At 44.2% G+C, this 23,895-nt stretch overlaps 1 protein-coding gene across 2 annotated transcripts in view; it reads right to left on the reverse strand.

Annotated features, from left to right (window-relative positions):
- Positions 1 to 23,895, reverse strand: part of Frmd6 (FERM domain containing 6) — a 78,443-nt gene that overhangs the window by 5,553 nt on the left and 48,995 nt on the right. For both annotated transcript variants that reach the window (XM_004638753.2, XM_004638752.2), the window contains exons 6-13: positions 22,037 to 22,223; positions 20,298 to 20,453; positions 15,591 to 15,656; positions 14,740 to 14,808; positions 9,468 to 9,642; positions 5,292 to 5,627; positions 4,057 to 4,188; positions 597 to 688 (exon numbers count right to left, since the gene is read on the reverse strand). In XM_004638753.2, the coding sequence (XP_004638810.1) occupies positions 597 to 688; positions 4,057 to 4,188; positions 5,292 to 5,627; positions 9,468 to 9,642; positions 14,740 to 14,808; positions 15,591 to 15,656; positions 20,298 to 20,453; positions 22,037 to 22,223 (1,213 nt within the window). The remainder of the gene's footprint in view (positions 1 to 596; positions 689 to 4,056; positions 4,189 to 5,291; positions 5,628 to 9,467; positions 9,643 to 14,739; positions 14,809 to 15,590; positions 15,657 to 20,297; positions 20,454 to 22,036; positions 22,224 to 23,895) is intronic.

Genomic DNA, 23,895 nt, shown 5'->3' on the forward strand with positions numbered 1-23,895 from the left:
ATGAATAGAGTGATTTGTTCTAATGGTGTTTGTAAATAGGATATCATGTCCGCATCTTGTACAGCAATTAACCACTAGGAAGAATGTATGCAAATATGTTAATTATTGAAACTGTCCTACCAATTTGGTTTGAAACTGTCTCATTGCTATTTGTTTCTTAATAAAATTATGGGAAAAATAAATTTAAAAAAATTAGGGAAAAAAAGAAAAGAAAAAGCAGAGGACAGAAACGTTTCTACCACTGCACACTGCCCACGACGTCACTCTGCGTGGTTGCTGAGGTCACCCGACTCAGGCACAGGCCACGTGCACCATGCTGGCGTGAGCACATGTGCTCTCTCAGCGAAGCTGCCGGCTGCACGCCAGAGGCTCCCTTCCACCCATATAAATGGGAAACGAAATACGCAGTTTATCCAAACAAAAGCCGAAGTGCAACTAGCAAACAGAACAGAAATTCAGAAAATAGGAGGGCACACATCTGAAAAGAATCATCTCCTAGGAAAATTTTTTGGTCATGTCTAAATATAAATTTAAGTTCCCATTTAAAAGTTCTTGCCACGCTGGTTCCTATGTAGAACTTCCTGTTCCTTCAGTACCTGTGGAAGGGAATCAGTACTCTGGCCTCGGAGTTTGACCACCGTTTCTGAAGAGCTGGAGGTGGAAGAACCAATTTCTTTCACAATCAACCCTGAGGTAAAACAGAGAAGAAAACAATGAATACTTTTGCTCACTCACACCTCTTGCTGTGTATCCGACACATGCCACTTCTGGGGCCCCAAGCTGAATGGTGTCACTATCTAGGTGACATGCTGTGCCTTCTGTGGCCGACAACCAGAAGGACCAGGAGGGAACATGGGGCTGGAGTGCAGGAAGTCTAGAGTCTGCATTTTCTAAAACCATTTTTGTTTTTTATTTTTTATGTATTTAGTACAGGGTCCACAGGGTCTCACTACACAGATCAGACACATAGTGATCTTCCTGTTTGCAGCCTTGCCAGTGCTGGGATTACAGTGCCCACCAGCACGCCCAATCTGTCACTATCTCTGTGTGCCCCAGGGGTGGGGCAGGGACCGAACCCCGTTCCTGTGTCTGCCTAATCAGGCACTTTAGTCTGCTGAGTTATCTGGCCTGCCTTCTAAAATAAAAAAATTTAAGTGAGCTATGCAGGATAAAGGCTGGAGCTATGAAGCAGCCCTTCCCTGATGTCTTGTAAAGTCCTCTTCCCTCCTGCCACTTGGCACCAACTCTGTCCTGTGGACAGTGACATAGCCCTACAGTTCAGGGGTCATGCTTCTGGAGTCAAGCAGGTCTGTGCTGGAACCCGGCCGGGGTAAGTACTTAGCTTTGTGTTCCAGCCAACTCTCAGTCTCCCTGTGCCTCTGTCCCCTCCTCTTGCAAAATGGGGTCACGTGCCTGGAGACCAGCAGCTCCTCTGGGTGCACAGGGCCATGGGTGTGTGGCCCCTACAGCAGACCCCAGAGCGGAGCCCGAGCGAGCACTCAGTGCCAAGTCTCTGAAAGCCACACAGCCCTGAGCCACCTGGGACCCAGGGAAGATGTGCTGCATTTCCAGAAGCAGAAACCCGGGCTGACATTTCCCTTTATGGCTCTGGCACGTGAGTGAAGGACCTCTAGAAAAACTGTTTCAGAAGCTAAAGTTCCCAACAAGAACTAGAGATGTAAATGGTCACTGCCGATATTTCTCTTGCCAATAGGTAAAGCAAGTGAGTAAGTCAAGTCCTGGAGCCACAAACCAAAAGGCTTCTCAGGAAAAGCACATCCTCACCTTATAGAAAAAGAAGCGGATAAGGGGATTTTTATTTAACCACTATTTACGCCTGCAGAAGAGGCCTTCCATGTCCTCTCGCTTAACTCTCTGGACATGTCTCACGATGATTCAGAGTCTAGCACACGCTTGTACACACAGAGAGTTCAACTAGTTCCATGGCACCCGGATATAAAAGCATTCCTGGCTAATGCAGAGCACCCCACACCTTCCCAGGGATGCACACGTCTGGGGTTGGTGCTCTGGCTTTGATCATGGTTTTCCTGAGAAAAACCCTCGTCTTTGGGGAGCTGAAAACCTCTGAAGGAACCTCATGGAAGCACGTGGACTGGAGCGCTGGCTGGTGCCAGGGCTGCCCCTAGGGACTTCCTGGTCCATAGGCCCTCGGCTTGCACACCTGTGAGCACTTCTCCGAGGCCCATGCCCACCGCCACACGGTCAGAGCAAAGGCTGGCGCTCAAAGCTCGGAACTACCCAGCCCCGTGACCGTGGAAGGGAAGGAGCACAAAGCCCTTCAGACTCAGCTCAGGGCTGCAAAGCTGCGCACTGCGGAGAACTTGGAAAGTAAGGGTGATAAGGAGAATAAAATCAAGGGACCTATCTTCAGAGAAAAGCCTAAGCATAATCTTATTTTTCTGTTTTTTTTGATAAGCATTTTTATTTTTAATTAGATTATGCTTTTATATAATTTGTACTGTTTTCCTTATGTATCTTTCATGTTACCAATTATGTAAAAGCCATCTAACCCTCAGCCAACTGTATAGACAGAGTAATCTTTCACTTTTTTGCTATTAGAAATAACATTTCAATAAACATTTTATATAGTCATTCTTATTTCTATTATTATTATAAAATTAATAACCTTACAAAAATTGAACACAGAAATACAAGTTACTGCCCTCAGCTGCCCTTCCCACAGGAGCCTGGGCGACACTGGATGACCATCACCTTAGCCCCCTGGGAGCTCTCACAGGACACTGAGCCCCACTTTCTTTCCATAAACCCATATAGAGCTACCCATGCACTTATCATGAGTGTATAACTGCAGGTATATTTAATGTATATTGAAATATATTTGTAAAAAAAAATGTAATGCAATAAAGCAAATGGGCAAAAAGGCAAAGCTTGGCACACGGACTCCAAGCGTGTCTGTATCGCCCAGCGTGATGGCGTGGTGCTAGCGAGGGACAGGGATGGTGACACCGACTCTGTGCCAGGGCAGGTCTGCTCCGAGAACAGCTGCTGTGGGCTGGACGAACAAATGGACTGTGGTGAAAGACACTGGTGCTCTTGCACAAGGGAGACTGTGTGTGTCGCTTCTGTCACCTCTGATCCCAAAGACTTGTACGTGGCAGAGGCTCAGTGAGCATTGGGCTGTGGGTTTGCCAGGGCCAGGATGGGCCTTCTGAGGGGTCACAGGCCTGTCACCCAGTCAAGCTAGAGGTGGCAGGACAATACGCACTCAGGCCAATTCAACAGTGCTCTCTAGAGAGCAAACCAACACACGGGACTGACGCAGCAAACAGGGGTCACTGGGGCTTAACAACAAAGCCACAGGGCTGCCCTTCTAAGGCACTGTCTCCCCTATGGCAGAGCCAGTCATTATGTAACCTGACAGCAGGGTTCTGGTGAATGCATACTTGCTAGAAGAACTCACAAAAATACAGAATTTAAGCGTGGCTTTTTAGGGCAACCCTGACTGGTACTTTTCTTCCATACTCCTACATGTATTAGTGTAACATCCCAGGGAAAGCAGAAGAACCAAGCCTGGAGGTCTGGCTTTGTTGCTAGCCAGGGACCCTTGTCTCACTAATCTACATCTGTAAAAAGGGTCTCGTGTACAAATAACGGTGAATCCAGACCTAAGGGTCTCCCTAGGGCCCCTTTCAGAGGCATCGTAATTCTCGAGCTCTGGTTTTAAAACAGCAAAAGTAGGGCCAGGGAAAATAGCTCAGTGACACAGTACCAGCCTGGCAAAGGTGAGGTCCTGAGTTTGACTCCTGGTACCAAAAAAATAAATAAATAAAACAGCAAAAGTAAAACCCTACTGTACCTTTTGTCCAAAGCACGCAGGAAAGGATGCGGCGCCCTTCCAGGCAGCCTCTCTTTTATGGAAGGCAGTTAGCCCTGGAGCTCAGGGCTGTGGCCTGGCGTGACCTTTCTCCCAGGCTGCCTGTGACCTAGAGTCACAACCAGTACCTCCTATGTCCAAGGCACCTGCTTCTTGGTCCAGGATAACCCACCACCCAGGGCCCTCCCCACAGCACTCACCAGAGTGTCCATTCAGCTTCCTCGACATGAGCATATCCTCTGTGATATAGATGCACATGTCTGGGCTGACCTCCAGAGAGTCTTCATGCATTGGCTCCAGGTCCCTGGGGTCATCCACCAGCATCTCAATTTCTGATAGAAAAGAAGAAGACAGTTAAGGACATAAAGAAAATGACAACCACAGCCACATTTGAAGGACAGACATATAATTATCATATGTGAGAATAAATCTGCTAAACAGACTCTAATAGGAAACTCTAGGGACAATTCTTTCTGTCTTCAGGCTTCCCACCACTGGGATTATAGGCATGCACCACCATGCCTGTCTCAGTGGCTGGCTCAGCATACCCGGGGCAGGGCCAGCATGGCATATGGTGCCAGGGATCAAGCCCTGGTCCCTGTGCTTGCCTAAGCAGGCACTTAATCCACTGAGGTATCTCCAAGGCCCTATTCCTTATTCTTGAAACAGGAAGAAAAGCTGTACAACCCTGTTCTGATGACCAGGGACAAACAGAAACTGACGGCCGCGTATCTACAGCCACATCAAGGACTGCTAATGGTAGCAGGACCAGGTACTCCTGCAGGCCCGTTTCCCAAGGTGCTATTCTCAGGGTACACAGTGGCCACATAAGCTCTACAGGAACGCTACAGGCATGGTCTACAGTTTTCACCAAACCTGGATGCTACAGACTTATCAGGGACAGAGAAAAGCGGGTGGGGGGCGGGGGGCGCGGGAGCACAGCGCTAAGCCAGGCTGACACAGGCCGTGGGATGTGTCTTATCTCCATAAGGGAGCAAGTGCCTAGGAGCCAGCTGCCTGCTGTACAGCCCTGCTACATAGGAGTCACTAAAAAATACCTAATTCACTGAATGCCATGGACTTGGATCTTTTCTTAGGGGAGGAGGCAGACATCTAAGGTGTTTCTGTCACGGATGCTGCACTCCTCTCTGCTGCCCTAACTGCATGCAGGTCTGAGGGCTGCAGAGTAACCTCCATTCCCCTTCACATAAACAGCCAACCAATGGCTGTGGACATTCCCCACAGGAAGGAGTGGACACTGCCCACAGCCCAGTGTAGGCAACTCCCTCAAGCTACTGGGCAAGGCAGCAAGGCATCACTTCTCTACTACCACTACTGACTGCTGCCCAGGCACCAACTTTGCCAAGCCCGGACTAGATATGGCTGCACAGAAAAAAAAAAAAAAAGGGTGCTAGCGGCGGGACAGTACTGCTACCATCGTCCTGCAAGTCCTCCTCCAGCCGGTCCTTGCCCCCACTCTCCACCCCCGAGGTGTGGGAGCTGCCGTGGCTGGTCATCGAGCTGCAGGTCTTCAGCTTCCGGTGGATGGCACTGCTGGAGTAGCTGTCCTCTGGCCCCGCGTCCCGGGCCTTGGTGTCCGCCTCGATGCCCGAGGTGTGTGAGCTGCTGTGGCTGGTGGTGGAGTGCCGGGACAGGCGCTTGTGCTTCACACTGCCTGCGCTGCTCCCACTGGCCCGCGAGCGCTTCTCCAGCGGGTCCATGTCCAGGTCCAGGTTGTCACTGATGTATGACTCCCGGTACTGCTTCTTCTCTGTGTGGTGAGAACAGAGCTCAGCATCACATTTCACCATGCCAGAGGGGCCATGGGCTGGCTCATGCGACTCATCAGGTCAAGAGCAGAGCCAGTGTTGCGATCTGCACCTAGTGAGCGGACAGCGGGGCACCTTGGAGGAAGACTACAGAGTGGATGGAACACATGGGGGTACAACGCATGGGGACGGATTCAGTACTCTGAGGGCTGTGAAGCTTCAAGCCCCAGGGGTGAGCTGCTCTGCAGTCGCAGGCCATGCCCCAGCTGCGCCCTGCTGCTGTCCTCAGTGAGTGGGAGCACGTAGAGACCTCCGGAGCTGCAGACCCTGCCATGACGGCCACGGTGTGTACTGCATTCCGCAGGAGCATCAGTCCACAGCATTTTATTCAAAAGACCTGGTCCTTGGCTATAGATACTCGCAGAAGCACTGCTACCTAATAGACATAACTGCCCTGACTGCCGATTCATTTTGCTAGTTTGTTTAATTTTGTCCGTTGTTAGCTCCAGCTACTGAGTATGATTTAAGATAAAACTATTCTGAATTTTTGTGCGGATCTTGAGTTTAAATTTTCATTAATATATGAGTTTTTCTCCATTTATGCCAAATTAGTGAGCTTCCTTAGACTGAATTAGTTAAAAAACAGAGCTTAATGCTTTATACTCATGTGGCCTTTGGCTGGTAAAATTGCTTTTTAATTTAATGTGTCAGTGCTATTCTTTAACGCAGTCAGGCACTGGGAAGCCTCGTTCATCAGGCACTAATTCTTACCTTAAGGGGCAGCATGTTGTTGGAGGCACGTGAAGAACTGATAAAAGAACATTACTTTTCTATTTCAGGTCAGAAAGCTAAAAAAGAAAATTCAGCTTCTTTGCTTTCTTAATACTGGTATGAGGTAACACATTAGGCCAACGTTAAGCCCAGAGCATGCATCTGGGGAGTGTTAGCTCGCTGCTATTTTACAGACTGCCTACTGGTGTGCGAGCTGGGGTCTCAGGAGCCAGCTCCTGGAGGGGCTCGTTCTGCAGCGAAGTGGAAAACTCTTGCACAGGGCTGGGGAGATAGCTCAGTGGGGCAAGCGCCTGCCTGGCAAGTGCAAGGTCATGAGTTTGATCCCCAGTACCAAAAAAAGAAAAACCTCTTGCACAGTCCGTGTGTAATGCCAGCCCTGAAGTGCGATCACCAGTACCTCCCAGAGAAATGGGCACCGGAAGGCAAAATGTGCTTTCTAGGATGAAGAAAAAGCTCAGGGAAGGCCAAGGGAGCACTCGTAGGCCCAAGCCAACCGTGTTGCTCTAAGGACTTGGGTGAACTGTGAGGGGCTGAACCGCAGGCACCCGGGCAGTCAGCGCAAGTGTGGCCATCTACAGCCCACCTTCCGGGGAGCAGACAGCTTTGATGACCCCTGTTTTCTGAGGTCACCAGGGACACAGATGAAGATGGAAAGCCAAAGGGGTTCGAAAATTTCTCAGTTTCTATGCACTGTAATTTCAAAATAACCACACATAAAACATTTCTGTAAGGTGTTGGAGCTCTACAATTCTAAGACAATGAGGAGTTAATATGGGTCTAATATTTCAATGCTTTCCTACATCCTTACAAACAGCCCTTTTACTGCCACCCCTAGCCAGGCTCCAAGCCAGCCATGGGCCCTCCCCACTGGGCAGCGTGCACATGAGAAACCCGCACTCACCAGCCCGTTTCCTGCCGGGTAGGATCCCCACAGAAACCTTTCTTGCCGTCAAGCTGTGAGCTCACTTAAGGAGGTGCGCTCAGTTACTGCGCAGCCACCGCTGGTTCAGAGAAACCAGGCTTAAGGTCTTCTTCAGACCTAAAATTACGTCTGAGGAGAAAAAACTATGTATGTTTGCTTTGGAAGAAAAGAAAACAAGACTTCCTCAAATTTCCACTCATCCAAAAGACCCAGCTTATGCTCTTAGGACTCTGGCACTCTTACTGTTAGGTTTGAGTTTGTCCTCTCTCCAGCAGCAGCTGAAATTTCACCGGCTGTTACAAGGCACCACGATGCAGGACCATTAAGAGGCGAGGTCAGGTGAGGAGGCTCTGCCCTCGTGAGCGGGTCAGCATCACTGCACAGGCAGCAAGGCTGTAAGAGGGCACGGCCTTTGCACACTCCTCTTTCACTTTCCGCCACAAACTGTACTGGGTGCAGCAAGAGGCCCTCGTGAGGTGCCAGCTCCTCTGACTGCTCAGCCACCAGCATGGGAGAGCTAAGTTTCTGTTCTTTGTAGCTGCCCACTTCGTGGTGGTTTGCGGCTGCAGCATGGGGCGGACAAGGACACCAGCTCACTGAGCCCCCAAACACAGCTGGTATAAGCATGGCAACGCCTGGCCTCCAAGAATTGCACATCCTTTGTCATTTGGCATTCTAACCTATGGAGAAGGATCACTAATTCTTTCAGGCTCTAAGGGATTCCCTATAAGGTCATCTAAACAGGAATTTACCCAAATGCTGAAGGCAGCAAGCTGATGAATTCCTCAATGTGCCATCACGGCCATCAGAAATGAGGCAGATTTGGCAGAGTTTAGACTCTGCACCTAACTGTCACCCATTGTCACAGACTCCCCTGGTGCATGTGTCCCCAGCTGAATCCCTCTTAATATTCATGTCAGCGCAGGGAAGATAGATCTGTCACCCAGGTGAGCCACTGTGGGGAGGAGCTGTCAGTGTGGCAGCAGCGGAGGCCCGCAGGCCTGGCCACCACAGCAATTCTCTGCTGGGACAGACACCATCCCAGGACAGACTCCTGTGCTGCTGAGCGACCGGGAGTCCCCAGCCACGGTCTTATCTGGAGGAGCCCGTCTGAGAGACATCAACCCGACGCACACACTTCTTTAAGGTTATGTAAGGGATGATGGGTATTTGTCCTGTTTCTTCAAGAAAAGCAAGATCTCAGGGTTCAAACATGTTCAGATGTACACCGAAGATACGGGCCTGCATCCTGGCAAATAAACCCCTCAATCTCATCAAACCATCCTAAGGTCTAACTACTATATCATGGCTGTGCAAAACCAACTGAAAATATTAGCCAATAAATAAATAGTCAACACAGCACCTGGTGGGATTACAAGGTGTAGCGTGTTAAATGGAAGGACACCAAGTGCTGAAACTCAAGGGAAAGTGCCAACACTAGATTAACGCCATAAAGAGAAAGTGAGGTGTTGGGGCCCCAACACTGCCTCCTCCTTCCCCATTCTGCTTGCTCCCCTTTTCATATACTGTAGGCTCATGCAGACTACTCTACACAATTACATCTCTGGAGAGGGATCATGGGATCAGTTAACAAACTCAAAGAAAACTTTCACATCCTTTGTCTCTCATCCTGGGTCTGAGGTTGGGGCCCCTCCTGTCATGAGAGGGGCTGGAGATATTTGTGTCACCATCTTTACTGACATTTTAACCTAAGGCATCATCACATAGCATTAACAGCACCTAGGAAGGTCAGTGTGCATACAGAGCTGAGATGCTAGCAAATCTTTACCCCATGCCCAGCATGAGGACTTTCAAGCTAGCAAATCTTTACCCCATGCCCAGCATGAGGAAGTTCAAGGTGTGAGGGAACTTCCCAGACACTGCAGCCCGAACACAGGGCAGGCTCAGAGCTGCTGCAGAGGTGCCAGGGCAGGTGGGCCTCGAGCTCCTTCCCTTGCCTTCCACAACTGTGCTGAGAAGTAAACAGAATGGATGTGTGGAACATGGACAGGCCTGGTCTCAAAATCCATTCTCAGAGAACAGAGATTAATGATTCGTGGCAGTTACAGAGTTAAGAGACGGGGTGGCAAAGCACCATTTTCTTCCCCCACCCAAGACCCGGTGATACCTTCGTTTTCCTCCAGCTTCCGGATGTGGCGCAAGACCGGCTGCAGGTTCATGTAGAGGCGGTGGCTGTTGCTCAGAAGCTGCAGGAGGTGTCTGGAGCGCATGGGGCACCCCGTGTAGTAGATGAGCTTCCTGGCGGAGGGCAAGCCGTCTGGCAAGATCTCAAACTTCTTACCCTGTGGCGGGAAAGCATGAATCAAATGAAAGAGGAAAATAAACTCTAACTTGCCAAGATCCCCCTCATTTTCTAAGTAAGAAAAACTACAGATTGAGAAATACATGTATAGAGCTCCATTTAAGATCCCCTGAGGGGGGCCAGGGAGATAGTGCAGTAGAATAAGCACCTGCCTGGCAAGCGCGGGGTCCTGAGTTCAATTCCTGGTATCGCAAAAAAAAAAAAAGACCAAAGATTCCCTAAGGGATACATTATTATGTTCTCTCTCCAAAATGCCACAGCACAGAAGATTACCACAGATTCAGGAAAGTATCTAGCCAGTGGCCTCTAGGAAACAGACCACATGAGACAGCTGGGGAACCGTTCAGTTTCTCTGGCTGGTTAGGCTACTTGCATTATGGAGAAAGAAGGCCCCAACTCAGCAAGCAAAGTGAATTTTAGAAGAGCTGAATGCGTACATGTATGTGCAGAACACTGCTGGACACTGAAAACATAACCGAGAGTAACACAGGGCCCCTACCCCATGGAGCTGCATCCTTGCAGGAGAGGGTAAACAACTATATCAAATACAGTTCATAGTAAACGCTGGGAATGCAACAAATAAGCCAAGATAGTGAACAATACGGAGTCCCAATTGGAGATAAGAAAATGGAAAACTCTTCCAGCTTGACTGAAGAGGAAGCTGGCCGCTGGAGACACAGAGGGGAAAGCACAGGGAGCAGTGCCGATCGATCGATAGCAGAGGTCTCTTTCCTTCAGCCTGTGCAAGTCTAGGCGGAGGGTCACAGTGCCTAGTACACTGGAGTGTTATGGACGGACCCCTGCCTTTCCTGATAATGAACTGGGCAAAGTACTTTAGACAGACCGATTCTCGGCTGGAGAACAGTGTTACAGGCATGTTACACCACGCACCTCAGTCAAGGAGGGGAACATGGCACTGGACAGCTCAGGGAGAGAGACAATTTTTTTTTCCATTCACACCTCTGGGCTTTTTATTGTAAAGGAACTACTAGTAGATTCCAATGCTGGGAAAAATGAAACAAAATTAACATACATATTAAGTATTTTAAGAACAATGGACTATGTAATTTGAGGAAGATTTGAACTTCTCCCTACTTCCCTATTTTGCAGTGTGTTTTCTCATATAATCATGCAATATTTCAACTTGTCTGTTTGTCTTATTTAACATTATGTTCTCAGCTTGCACCATTTACCTAAAAATGCCACAGGTTTAGCTTTATAACAGTGTATTACTCTGTTGTGTATAAATATCAAAATTTCCTTATCCATTCATCTGTCAGTAAACATGCATGTTGTTTCCAAGGTCTAGCTACTATAAATTGAGCTGCTATCAACATGGGTATACATATATCCCTCTAACAGGATGATTTTTAATGCTTCCGGGGAGATACCTAAATGGGGATAGTTGAATCAAATGGAATTAACTACTTCTAGTTTTTCGAGGAATGATTTCCATAGTGGTTGTATTAGTTTACATTCCCAGCAACAATATATTTTTTCCCCCACATCCTTATCAGCATTTGTTATTATTAGATTATTTTGATGATAGCCATTCTTCCTGGGGTACATTTTAGCATTTCTGTTTATCTTAATTTGCATTTCTCTGATGGCCAGTGATGAGATTTTTTCATGTATTTATAGGTCATTTGTACTTATTCTGAGAAGCATCTATTCATGTCAATTGTCCATTTTTTTGACTTGGTCTCTTATTTACCTGGGTGAGGGTCTGGTTATTTTTGCAAAGGTTTACATTTACATATTCTTGATCTTAGTCCACTGTTCAAGGAATAGCCTGCAAAATTAATTTCCCATTCTGTACATTGTCTTTTTACCCTGTTGTTGTTTCCTTTGCTATGCAAAAGTTTTTAAATTTGATATGGTCCCATTTGCTGATTCTCAGTATTATTTCTCATCCCATTGGGGTTTTATACATGAAAGTCCTAGTCTATGTCTATGTCATTAAGAGTAATATCTATTTTATTTTCCAGCAGATTAAGTGTTTGTGTTTTACATTTAAATATTTGATTCATTTTGACTTTAGTGCATGGTTAAGATATATATGGGTCTAGCTTCAATCTTCTGCATGAGTATATCCAGTTTTTCCAGCACCATTTATTAAAGAGGCTGTCTTTCCTCCAGTGTATGTTTGTTACTCTTTTGTCAAAAATCAAATAGCTGTAGATGGCTGGAGCTGCTTCTGCTTCTTATGTTCTAGCTCACTGATCCACATGCCTGTTTTTGTAGCAGTACCATGCTGTTCTAATTGCTGTAGCTTTACAGTATAACTTCTAGTTTGGGACTGTGATGCATCTGCTTTATTTTTGTTACCCAGAATTATTTCTGCTATTCTGAGTCTCTTCTGGTCTCATAATTTTCTTTACCTCTGTGAAAAGTAACATTTCTATTTTCATTGAGATTGCATTAAATTTGTATCAGTTTAGAAGTTTAGCCATTTTGATTATGTTGGTTCGGCCTAACTAGGAACAGGAGGATATTTTTGTGTTTTCTGGGGTACTTCTTGATTTTCCTTTTCAGTCTGATGTAATCTTTATTGTAGTCAATTCCTTTCATTTCCTTCATTATATTAAGAACTAAATATTTAATTTTTGATGATATCATGAATGGCACTGTTTTCCTGATTGCTTTTTGTAGTGAGGTCATTATTAGTGTACAGGAATGCTCCTGATTTTGTGTGTTTGTGTCCTACTGATGAATTTGGCTATTAATTCTAGGAGCCTTTTGCCTGATTGCTCTGGTTATTGTTTCAAGGACTATGCTGAATGGGAGTTGTGATAATGGGCATCTTTGTCTCGGGCCGGATTTCAGAGGGAAGGCTTTTAGCTTTCCCCCATTTAATATGATGCTGGCAGCAAGTTGGTCCTATATGCGTTTTATCATATTGAGATAAAGACATTGTGTATCTATTTTCTTTAGGGCTTTTAAAAAATCATGAATGGATTTGGGCTTTGTCAGTGGTCTTTTCTGTGATTATTGAGACGATCATGTGATTTCTGTCCTTACTTCCTTTTACGTGATATATTTATTGAGTCATATGTGCTGAACCACCCTTACATTCCTGGTATTAAGCCCACCCGGGCATGGCATATGTTCTTTTGATGATTTGTCCTATTCTGTTTGCCAGTAGCCTCTTAAGGAGCTCTGCATCTATGTTTATTTGAGAAACTGGTTTATGATTCTCTTTTTTGGTTGGATCCTTGTCTGATTTGGGGATTAAGATAATGTTAGCCTCTGAGAATAATTTTGGAAGCACTTCTTCCTTCTCAATTTCATTAAAAAGTTTGAGGAATATTGGTGTTAGATCTTCCCTAAAGTCTTTGCAGAATCTGGATGTGAATCTTCCTTCCAGTCCTGGGCTTCTTAGTCTGTAGTTTTATTTATTTTATTTATTTTTTAAAATATTTATTTATTTAATGTGTGTGTGTGTGTGTGTGTGTGTTTGTGTGTGGCCAGCTCAGCCCACCAGGGGGCGGGGCTGGCTGGCATGTGGTGCTGGGGGATTGAACCGCGGTCCCTGTGCTTTGCTTAGCTTAGCTTGTTCTAAGTAGGTGCTTTAGACCACTGAGCCATCTCACCAGCCCCCCCTTTTTTTAATTTTTAAAATTTTTTTTAAAGTATAAGGGATTTTTTGTTTTTGTTTTGTTTTGATGGAACTGGGGATTGAACTCAGGCCCTTGAACTTGCCAGGCAAGCACTTATTCTACTGAGCCATCTCCCCAGCCCTGTAGTTTTATATTATTAACACTTTAATTACATTGCTTGTTAAAGTCTTCTTAATCCAGTTTTGGCAATTAACATGTATCTAAGACTGTCTCCATTCAGAGTTCAGAGTTCTTCAATTATGCAGCATATATGTTTGTGGAACAGTTGCTAATCATTTTCTGGATTTTAGCAGTATCCATTCTGATTTCACCATTTTCATTTCTAGTTGCATTAATTACTTTAACAAGCTTCTAAAATATAACTGATACAACTTCATAAATACAGCTCATCACTACTGACTTTGGGCTATCAGAAGGGCATGTGGGGTACTGCTCATTTTCAAACACCTCAGAGCCTTTACAGAGCTTGGACACAAGCTCCAGTGAGGAAGGAATAGGGCAAGCCCCACTCGCCATGTGACTGACGCAAGATCAGACCAAACAGGGCCCACGGAGTTCAGATGACAGGAAGCCCCAAATAGGCCTGTGGACTCCGCTCAGCCTGGAGTCAGTGCCACCTTTTATTTAAATAGGCTGTCTGCCTACAGGAGAGAAGTGTATGTCTACAAATCCTTAGCGTCTTCCTTTCTGAGTATATTTTTTTCCAGTAATTTCTGAACAAAGCAGAATTATGGGTTTTAATGACCACCAGATGTATACATTATGAACTTTAATTCTTTGAACTCTGCCAATAAAATGGATATAACTGGTGAAGTAAAGAAATAGCTGGGAAAAATCAAGAATTTTCTCTCACAAAAGCAAGTGTATCATTTTCAATATTCTAAAAATAAAAGTACTTTTCCTGTTAAGTACTGTAGACTTTTCTTTATAATGATGAGTTTTAAATAGTGAGATATTAATAGAAATATCTTTTTTTTATTACTCTTTATTCTTTGTTCAAAAGAAACAACTTCCAAAAGAAGCAGCCAACGTCTACACTAAGGGTAATTCACCCTGTGATTACAGCTTTCTGCGTTCCAATTCTTCTGCTGTTTTTTTAAAACGGTAATTCTGTTTGATGAACTCATCCTGTACTTTTCCCACACTGCTTCTGCAGCTGGAATAACAGGGTCGCGTGATAAAGAGCAGGCGCACGTTACAATCAGACAATTCTTCGGCTTTAAGATTCTTTGATTTTAAGCTCATTAGGATACAAATGACAAGGACCATAAGAATACAGGAGAGTAAATTTTCTTCGGTTTCAAGTTTTAAAAAATAACTTTTGTGCCTGATACAAAATGTTTTAAAAATAAAACCAAACACACACACACACACACACACACACACACACACCCAAATATACAAAGCCCCAAATTTGTAAGAATATTATTTTTTAAAATTAGTTATTTTGAACTTACCACAAAGACCAACTTTCCAACATTTGTCCAGGGGAAGTCATACAGTAATTGCTTCTCTTCATCAAGATTCTGTGAAAAGAATTACAATGCACGTGGAGTTATAACTCTAAGATCGCTCTAAAGTCTTCCCCAGCTAAAATTCAGTAATTAAAATCTGAAAGACTTCTGAAATTCTCTTTGGAAAGGTAAAGATAGTAATTAAAAGATTAGTGATAAAATTCCATAGCACTGGGTTCCTGGCAACTGCATGAACTGGCTGTCTGAAGGGAATCTTTTCCCTTCTGGCCTATCCACACAATTTAAATAAGAAGTCCAAAAATTCAGGCATACCAGAAAAGTAGTAAGAGACTGACTTTCATAACTGGATATTCTGCCTACATTAAAGGTAAGACATCCTTAGAGCATCCTAATGTTTTGTGGAAAGGTATTTTCCCTCCCTGTAGGACAATGGCATACCACCTTCCAGGGACAAGTTTTATCACATAAGTGCAGCAGAAATTAAAATGTCTAGCCAGACCTCATATTAAAATGCCATTTTTCTCTCCACACTTATTAACTGTTCTGTGGGATAAAAGAGAACACTGAAAAATCAATGACATGCAAAGAAATGTTAGGGTAGTAACGATCTGTTAGTGATGTGGTGGTGACGCATCTGGGCTACTCTCCGGCCTGTTTCCTACTACGGGGAACTCACTCCTGGCAAGCATCAGGTTGAGTCACTTCGCCCAACCTGTATCATTCAACATCTGTGCGAGACAAACAGGAAGCAGTGGCTGGAGACATCCCTCGGGAGTGTGCTTACACGTAAGATGCGGTCAAGACCAGCTGACACTTCTTTCTCATTCACCCACCTGAAAAATCTGTATTCCTCGCATGGTCAGCCCTAGGGTCAGCGAAGCTTCGATCTCCCTTTTATCCTGTTAGAATAAAATTGTATGAAAAAAAGAGTATTTTTCCAAATGAATACTTCAGAAATGAATACTTCAGCATCAAAGAAATAGAAAGAGATTCTGCAATTTAAAAGCATCTGACTTACAATAACTTTGCTCAAGTCTTTCCATATGCCTAGTATCCAATAAGAGTTCAGAAAACCATAAGCATATGCTAAATTAATAATGGCATATAATACATTTTGTATCCTTAGAGTTCAAATTTTAGCATGGTCACTATAGTATACGCACGTTCACTCTGACAATACTCTAAACACTTATGCTATTGAGAGCTCTAGAAGGTAACACTATTTTTTGCTGCTTTTGCATCATTTGATTTATTTTTCACCTTCCATCTTAGGCTTACTCACTCCTCTAATTTCATAGTTACAGTCTGAGAGGTATCAAACTTTATATATATTTAAAACAGGACTAATTTTACAGCTCCATGAAACCAAATTGCAGGCAAGTGACTAAACAGTTATGATTGTCTCATGACAACAGATAATACAATTATCTTTTATATTTAGTTTGGAAATATGTATTTTTAAGAAACTCAATTATTGCTTGCCAGTATGATATACATTCTTCTAGTTAAACTGTAAACTGTAACATGTAAAACTGAAACTATAACATAAGGAAAAAATTCTACAATTAAAAAGGTACTCGGAAATTTGGCCACATCTTTTATGTACTCATCTGTAAATACATTTAAGGAATGAAGTTCAAAATGGAATAATAAGAGTTACTTAATAACTAAAATATTTTCATCACGAGGTATCTTGAAACAATAAATGGATGTGTGCACAACACTCCTCAATACCATGGAAAGAGATATTTTTAGAGAATGTATCTCCCCTTGGCATAGAGAAGGCATAGCCTATTTTCAGTGTTTGGACTATTCTTTTCCAACTCCTGCATTTTTTATGTCAGAAAGGCACATGCAGTGTAAGATTTAACAGGAGAGGCCAATCCATCACTATTTAAACTGTGGTCAATTTCCCAGCCCAGCTGTACCGATTGCTTTCTGAAATAAGACTCTGCCCATAAAATGCTGGTTGTTCACATGTGAGGTGTTTACTGGTGGGGGAAAGGACACAAAGCACTTTTGTTTTTTCTTCCCAGAATGCTCCCTGCCCTGTCTACCCTTTTTGCATCAATAAACCCTAAATGCATCAGATTTAATGGCTGCCTCTTGATTTCTCCAAAGGATGAAAACTGCCCTTCATGTGACAATATCTAATCAGCCACTTTAATCACATTGTTACTAAATATCTTATTTCAAGCAGACAAGCAAGTCACTTTCTATGTCATGTAGAAAGAACCACATGCTAAGCAAAATTTAAAAATTAAATCTTGCAGAAAGACAAACTGGGTATTTTTACTTCACTAAAAGATTATTAATAGAATTCTTTAAAGTAGCAAGTTTCCTCGGCAAGTGAGGCAAGAAGCACTGACTAATTACCAAGCATCTGCTAACGTGCCAGGGAGCCCACCGTGTTAGCATTTCATGTTCATCACCCCACGACCCTCCCAACTGCTGGAGTTCACAGCACTGCTCCCACGTAATAGATGGCCCAGGATTATAGCTGCAATGGCCCAGGACCCCAGCAATCATGAATAGTGACATAGGGCTTCTAAGTGATGTCTAATTTCAAAAAGCCAGAATCTTTCTAATGTATTTTTCACACTTCTAATATATCTTAAAATATAAGCTGATTATTAAAAATGTTATTTGTTGACATTTTTTTTTCCATGTAAAATGAAGTGCCACAATAGGGGGAAAAGTCCCAAGTCAGTCTTTTAGGAATTCACTCCAAAAGATTCTACAGACCTTAATTGTGCCTTTCAAGTCACAGTACATCTTTTCAGGAGCGAGAGGTCAAGGAAGGGGTGGAAGGAATACAGAGACCAGTTGCTGGCCACTTACTAAATTTTTGGGGCTGGGGACACAGCTCAGAGGTCTAAGTGACTGCCTGGCAAGCAGAAGGACCCAGGTTTGATCCCCAGTACTGCATACTATGCATGCCATGCCAGCCACCGAAACCAGGTATATGGTGGAACACACCTGTAATCCCAGGCCTGGGGAAGCTGGGACAGGAGGATCACTACGAGTCTCAGCTGCATAGTGAGACTTAGTACTGAATGAATAAATGAATGAGAGTGAATGAATGAACGAATGAATTAAAGGGCCATGGAGAAAGCTCAGCAGTCTAAGTGACTGCCTAGGCAAGTGCAAGAAGTCAGGTTTGAGCCCCACTACCACATGCCGTGCTGTCCCCACTGCCGACCACCAAGACCAGGCATGCACACCTGTAATCCTAGTGCTGGGAAGGTTGAAACAGGAGGATCATTATGAATCTGAGCTGTGTAGTGAGACCCTGAATCAAATACATTTTTATAAAAAGCTTAATAAATTAATCAATTAATTAATTTTTGGAACCAGCTAGAAAGATTACCCAGCACTACAAACCAAATACAGCCCAGTCTCCAATGGTACAGGTTATGCTAATTTTAACATAAAGGGTACAGTAGAGATAATAAACACAGTAATAATAGTAACAATAGCAAGTTTAAAGTGTGACGGGCACAGTTTTAGATCGTCTTCATTGCTGCCATCTTAAGGAGTAGGTTCCTGATCCCAGTTAATTATGGGGATATTGAAACACATTGGTTAAATAATTCGCCCAAGGTCCCACAGGAAGAAGCCAAGCTGGGATTCAATCCTAGGCAGTCAGGCCCAATGGACCATGTTCTGAACTACTTCATCCCTTTGGTTTGGAGGCATTCATGGAGATTCAGGAGCTCCTGCCAAGGAGGTGTACTTGGGGAGCACGGACAGGGGTGGGGACAGAAGGTGAGAAGATGATAAATCATGTGAGGTGCTCTACCCCATTCTTGTTTGGGCAACTGACTTCTGGCCAGGTTAGAAAAATGAGCTTTAAGGGCTGGCCAAATAGCTCAGTGGATCAAAGTGCCTGCAGGCAGGTGCAGGGACCAGAGGTTCAATCCCTGGGCCTGCTGTGCAGGCCCCACCCGCAGAACGCACTGAGATGGCAGTTGAGACTGGGGGCACCCAGTAATCCCAGCACTTGTGAGGCTGTAAACAGGCAGATCACTACAAGTCTGATCTAGTAGTGGGACCCTGAACACCCGGTAGACCCTTACCTAAAATACAAAATAAATAAATAAATAAAAAGAAAAATGAGCCTCTGCATGCACAGGATACAAAGGACTAAGGACTTAAGAGAGTGAGGTGAGTGCAGAGCCTGGTTCGTGCTCAGGAGCTTTGTCACCAAGGGCTGGGCTGAACCTGGCTCTGCCACTTGGTTCTACCATCTCAGGTACTACTTAACCTCCTAAGCCTCAGTTCTGTAGAACAGTGATTATAGTTTCACTCTCATAAGTTACAAAGATTAAAAAAAACAAGAAAAGAAATACAAAGTGTGCGCAATAAACCTCATACTCCATAAACATGAGCTTAAGCTCTTGAGACTGCTGGATGCACTGTGGGTGTGGCCTGACTCTAAGCAAAATTAAATACGAGTTTAAATGTTACTCCCCAAAGCAGAGCAGCACATTTGGGGTGGAGAAAAAAAACTATTCCATTATCCTAAAAAGTCACACAACTTGTAACCATTTGTTTACCTCACTATTAAGATCAAGAAAAGAAAAAAGAGAGAAATGCTTCATCCTCATTCTTGACCAGAAGAAAACACCATCACTTGACAGAATGACCCACCAGCGTCTTCAATTGCTCTGTCATGGCTGCCTCTGTGTCCCAAATTGATTGGAAACGTGTATCTTTTAGGGTTATTTTGACTTTGGGAGAGTCAGGAATGGCCGGGCGCCAGAACGCAGCATGAGGTGGATGAGAACACACCGCCATGTTGCAGGAAGCTGCCTTTCCATGCACTGCACTCGGCTGCAGCGCTCACTGTATTTTTTTTTTTTTTTTTTTAAGGTTTTCTTTCTTTTCTTTTTCTTTGGGCAGGGTCTCACTACATAGCCCACATTAGTAGCGATCCTCCTGATTTCTGCCTCCCAAGTGCTGGGTTTCGGACTCCACCGCCGGCTCAGCGCACCCGGAGGCGGCCGGCGCGGCAGCTTACCGTATTTCTGACCACACCTCCTACAGACACTTGTGAAAGAGAACTTCTAGAACTACTTCTGAAAATGGCAAGAAAGGTGGAAAACCTGTGTTCTACGCGAAGGGGGGTATTTTAATGGGATTAATAACAATGTGTCTTTTACTTGTAATAACTTTTAAAAATTGAAATAGTCATCATACATTTTGATCACCATTTGTATGTTAATGAAACATTAAAAAGCCAGTTTATCAGGGCTTGCTAGCACATGCCTGTACTCTCAGCACTCTGGGAAGTTAAGGCAGGAGGACTGCCAAGTTCAAACCAAGCCCAGGCAACTTAGTAACTTAGTGAGACACTGTCTCAACACTGTGTAATTCCTTTTTTAAAAAAGGGTTTGGGGATATAGCTTAATGTGAAGGACATGGTGAAGTCCTGGGAAGAGAGCCTGTTTTAAAAAGGAAATCACAGTTTTCAAGATGACTGAAATGCTGACTAGGAGTGCTCTCCTCAGAACCACAGACACAGCGCAGCTCTGTACCTTATACAACCTGTAGTAGTGAACAGCGACGTCATCCAGCCGGACAGCTTCTTTGATATATTTAAGATGGGCCTCGGAAGCAGTCAGTGCAAACTGATCTTTGTGCATGTTTGGAATGTGCTTCAGGATGTAGTCCTTGCCCCTCTTGGAAACAACCTGTTGGGACATAAGGGGGCGTGCAATGGAGCATTTGTTGGAGGCATGCAAGTACAACTCCCACCCCAAATGATGGAAGGGTGAGATGGAAGGGTGAGAGTTTAAAATAGGCTATGCAAGCTGGCTAATTTCCACTGGAAAAGTCCTACTTTTGTTCTGCTTTCACCATCTGTATGTTACTGGCTTAATCAGCTAATACTATAAGCTACAAACTCCATCTGGGGTAGTGCTGCATATCTAAAAACAAAAAATGAAGAGAAATGGGGAAAATGGGTTCTTCTGGCTATTAAGTCCCCAAGAAAAATATCCCATGCAAGAGTGCATGATTTTGTGTACCTCCTAGCTTATGCTTGCAAAATGACTGGTACCCTAAAATATACCCAGTATCAGCTCATCTGCAGGTTCTGGGTCCTATCTAATTCTTCCAAAATTATAGCCATGGGGATGGGGGGAGTTCAGTGCTCATCTGGAGAAAGCAGTGGACAGGGAGGAATTCTCTGACAAGCAGGAGTTCACATGACTCCAGATTTTGGGCAGTGGGCCCTACACAGAGCTAGGATTACACTGAAGTGAGGTGGGAAGATGAATTTGATGTAGGACATTTTGAGTTTGAGGAACCTGGTGAAAGCTACCTAAGAGACTGGAAAGAAACAGAACTGGGAGTTACCTGAATGTACATGGATTTGGATGAAATCTCCCCAGATGTGAGCTGTACAATATATTATACAGCAAAGCATCACTGTATAGTATATAGCAAAGTATAGCTGCCAAATTCGGGAAAAGAAGTGAAGGGTATTCTCTGGATTCAGCTGTACTGAGGCCCCTGGTGATCTTACCGACAGCACTGAGTAAGTAGGCTGGTAGGAAAGGAAGGCTGAAGGAAGTGGCTTGAGGAATACACATACCAAGTATACACGGCTTTTACAGGCCTTCCTGAGGAGGCAGCCGAAGGAGGTGGCTCCTCTTTCTCGAGGGTACGTGGGTAGCATCAAGTTTAGTGTGTTTTGACCAAAGGAGTGAGTTTGACAAGAGGTGACACCACAGAAGAGAGAAGACACAGCAGACTCAGGGAAGATAAGACAGACAGGACCAGGGTGAGACAGTTCATGCTAGCACAACCTACATTTTCCCACTGATGCAAGGGGTGGTTCCTGTCATGTGAAGAAAGGACACGGAGTTGGAGTGAGAAATTGACTTAAGATTTATTTTCTCAGCCTAGGAAAACTGTGAATGATCTCATCCTTGAAGAAATAATGTTTTTCTCTTCAAAGGGGGAAAATGCAGCTTCATGAAAGGTGGGTAAGAAGGCCACAGTCAAGTGTGTACATGCTGAAAGGAGGCTGGCAACCTCACGCTCCACTGTGCTGAGGAGGAGCAGTGCCCTGCCCATCAGCCAGCTGCCCACTGAGGACCTCAAGACATCGCGTGTGTCCAGCTCTCGAGTGTTAGGTTTCTAGCTGGGCATCATGAGCACCGGTCACAGAACATGTGGGTTCCCATCACATGAAGGAGCAGAGAGCAGCACAATGAACTAGAAATGCACTTGAGAAAACCCCTCATTAAAGTCTGGAAACAGTGCCTACCCAAGATGGGAAGTAAGCCTCGGGCTCAAAGTATTTTCCATAGTGCTTGTTCCTTTTGAAGTTTCCAAGATCAGCCTGCAGGGCGAAGGCTGCCAGTAGGAAGTAGGCCTCCTCTCGGAGCACACACTGAGAATGAAGGACTTGTTTTCTCAGGTGCCAGTAATAATAGTATCTTGCTGCTCTGTCACTAGGAAAATAGAAGAAAGCAGAAGTCACAGTCTGGTGGAACAATGCGACAGAAGGCACGTAAACAGCCCAAGCGCTGCTTTCCATCTGCTGACAGGAGCCTGCTCCTGCTCCCCCGCCCACCTCCTGAAACAGGGTGGTCACAGCTAGGACCTGCATCACTCAGGTCATAGACGCTGGAACACCAAGTCAGGCTGCCCAAGCTGCAAACAGTCTCTCCTCAGCTCATCACGCTTGATTTTCTCAGAGGAGGGGAAAGGGTCTGAAAAACTCCCTCTGACATGGTAAACACAGCCCTGAACAGAGAGAACTGAGAAGCTCACACACTTGTTGTCTGCATTTTGAAATTTCTGCCACCATAGTGCTGTGTGGGATATAAATGAGAATAGTATGAGCCAGGATTCCGGCTTTTATGTTTTGCTGTAATTTTTAAAACTTTGTTTCTTAGTTAAGCACATTACAAATACTCTAAGGCTCTTTTACAAATGTTTGTTTATATGCCTTCCTGAAAAAAATCTGCACACCTAGAGTCCTTTTTGTGTTTGTAATTCCCTGAGAATGAATAAACTGAAAGCCACCCTTGAATGTTTTTGTCTCATATTAAGTGAATGTTACTTTATGGGTACATTTTCATAAGCCTCCTCAAAACCATCACGATTGCCTCCACAAAAAGAAATGCTCATTGCAAAATCCACTGAGGCCAGAAATACAATCGCCACTAACTAAACGTGCTGAGCAAGAAGTGCAGAGTAGGGAAAAACCTGGTTAAAAAAATAAAAAACAACTTTATGGGTAAACAGGATGTTTGTGATCAAAGTAAAAACACAGTTAGAAGTGTGTGCATAGATTTATATTTTAATAAGCTTATTTGTCTCCCGTTACAGTAAGCTGAGTTTACCTGAGATTCATAGTTTTTCAGATGATAATATAAACATGGGTTTATTTTAACCAAGTATGAAGAGCTTAAACATAAAGCATTCATAGACTTATTCCCCTGGGGACCCAGTACTTTCTGAGCACGTCTTTTCATAATGCTGACCACACACTGTTTGTACTGGTTCATCCTTGAGGGGAAAGGCAGAGGGGATGAATTCAACACTCATTAAGCCCCAGGGAGTTAATTAGTAGTTAACTAATAAATTTTCTTTCTTTCTAGAGCATTCCTCAAAGGTAAATAAGAAGAAAAATTTATTTTAGGTAAATTCAGCCTAATGAAGTTTCCTAAGCTTTAAATAAAATTCTTCAAGGGCTGATGTCTTTTGGCTTTAATTTGCATCAGGCAGTGATATAAAACACTATCAAGAACTAATCTGTCACATAACTCACTAGCTGAGGTACCTTTTTCTCTTTCACATGGCCTTTACCAAAGTTTAAAAACAAAGCAAAGCTAGGGGTGATGGAGCAGGCCTGTAAGTCTGGCACTCAGGCAGCTGAGCAGGATGATCGCCGTGTGTTCAAGGACAGCCTTGCGTACAAAGTGACCTCAAGGCCAGCCTCAACAGCACAGTACAACCAACCCTGTCTCAAAAAATCAAAACAACAACAACAACAACAAAAAAAAAACCCAAAACCCAAACCAACCCTAAAAAACTAAAAACCAAAAAAACCAAGGTGAAGCAGAGGTCACATTTCCTACAGTTTTCTCTTAGGCAAAAAAAAAAGTACCTCTGAAA

This window comes from Octodon degus, unplaced genomic scaffold (genome assembly GCF_000260255.1).
Source record: "Octodon degus isolate 3935 unplaced genomic scaffold, OctDeg1.0 scaffold00102, whole genome shotgun sequence".
Taxonomy (NCBI): Eukaryota; Metazoa; Chordata; class Mammalia; order Rodentia; family Octodontidae; genus Octodon; species Octodon degus.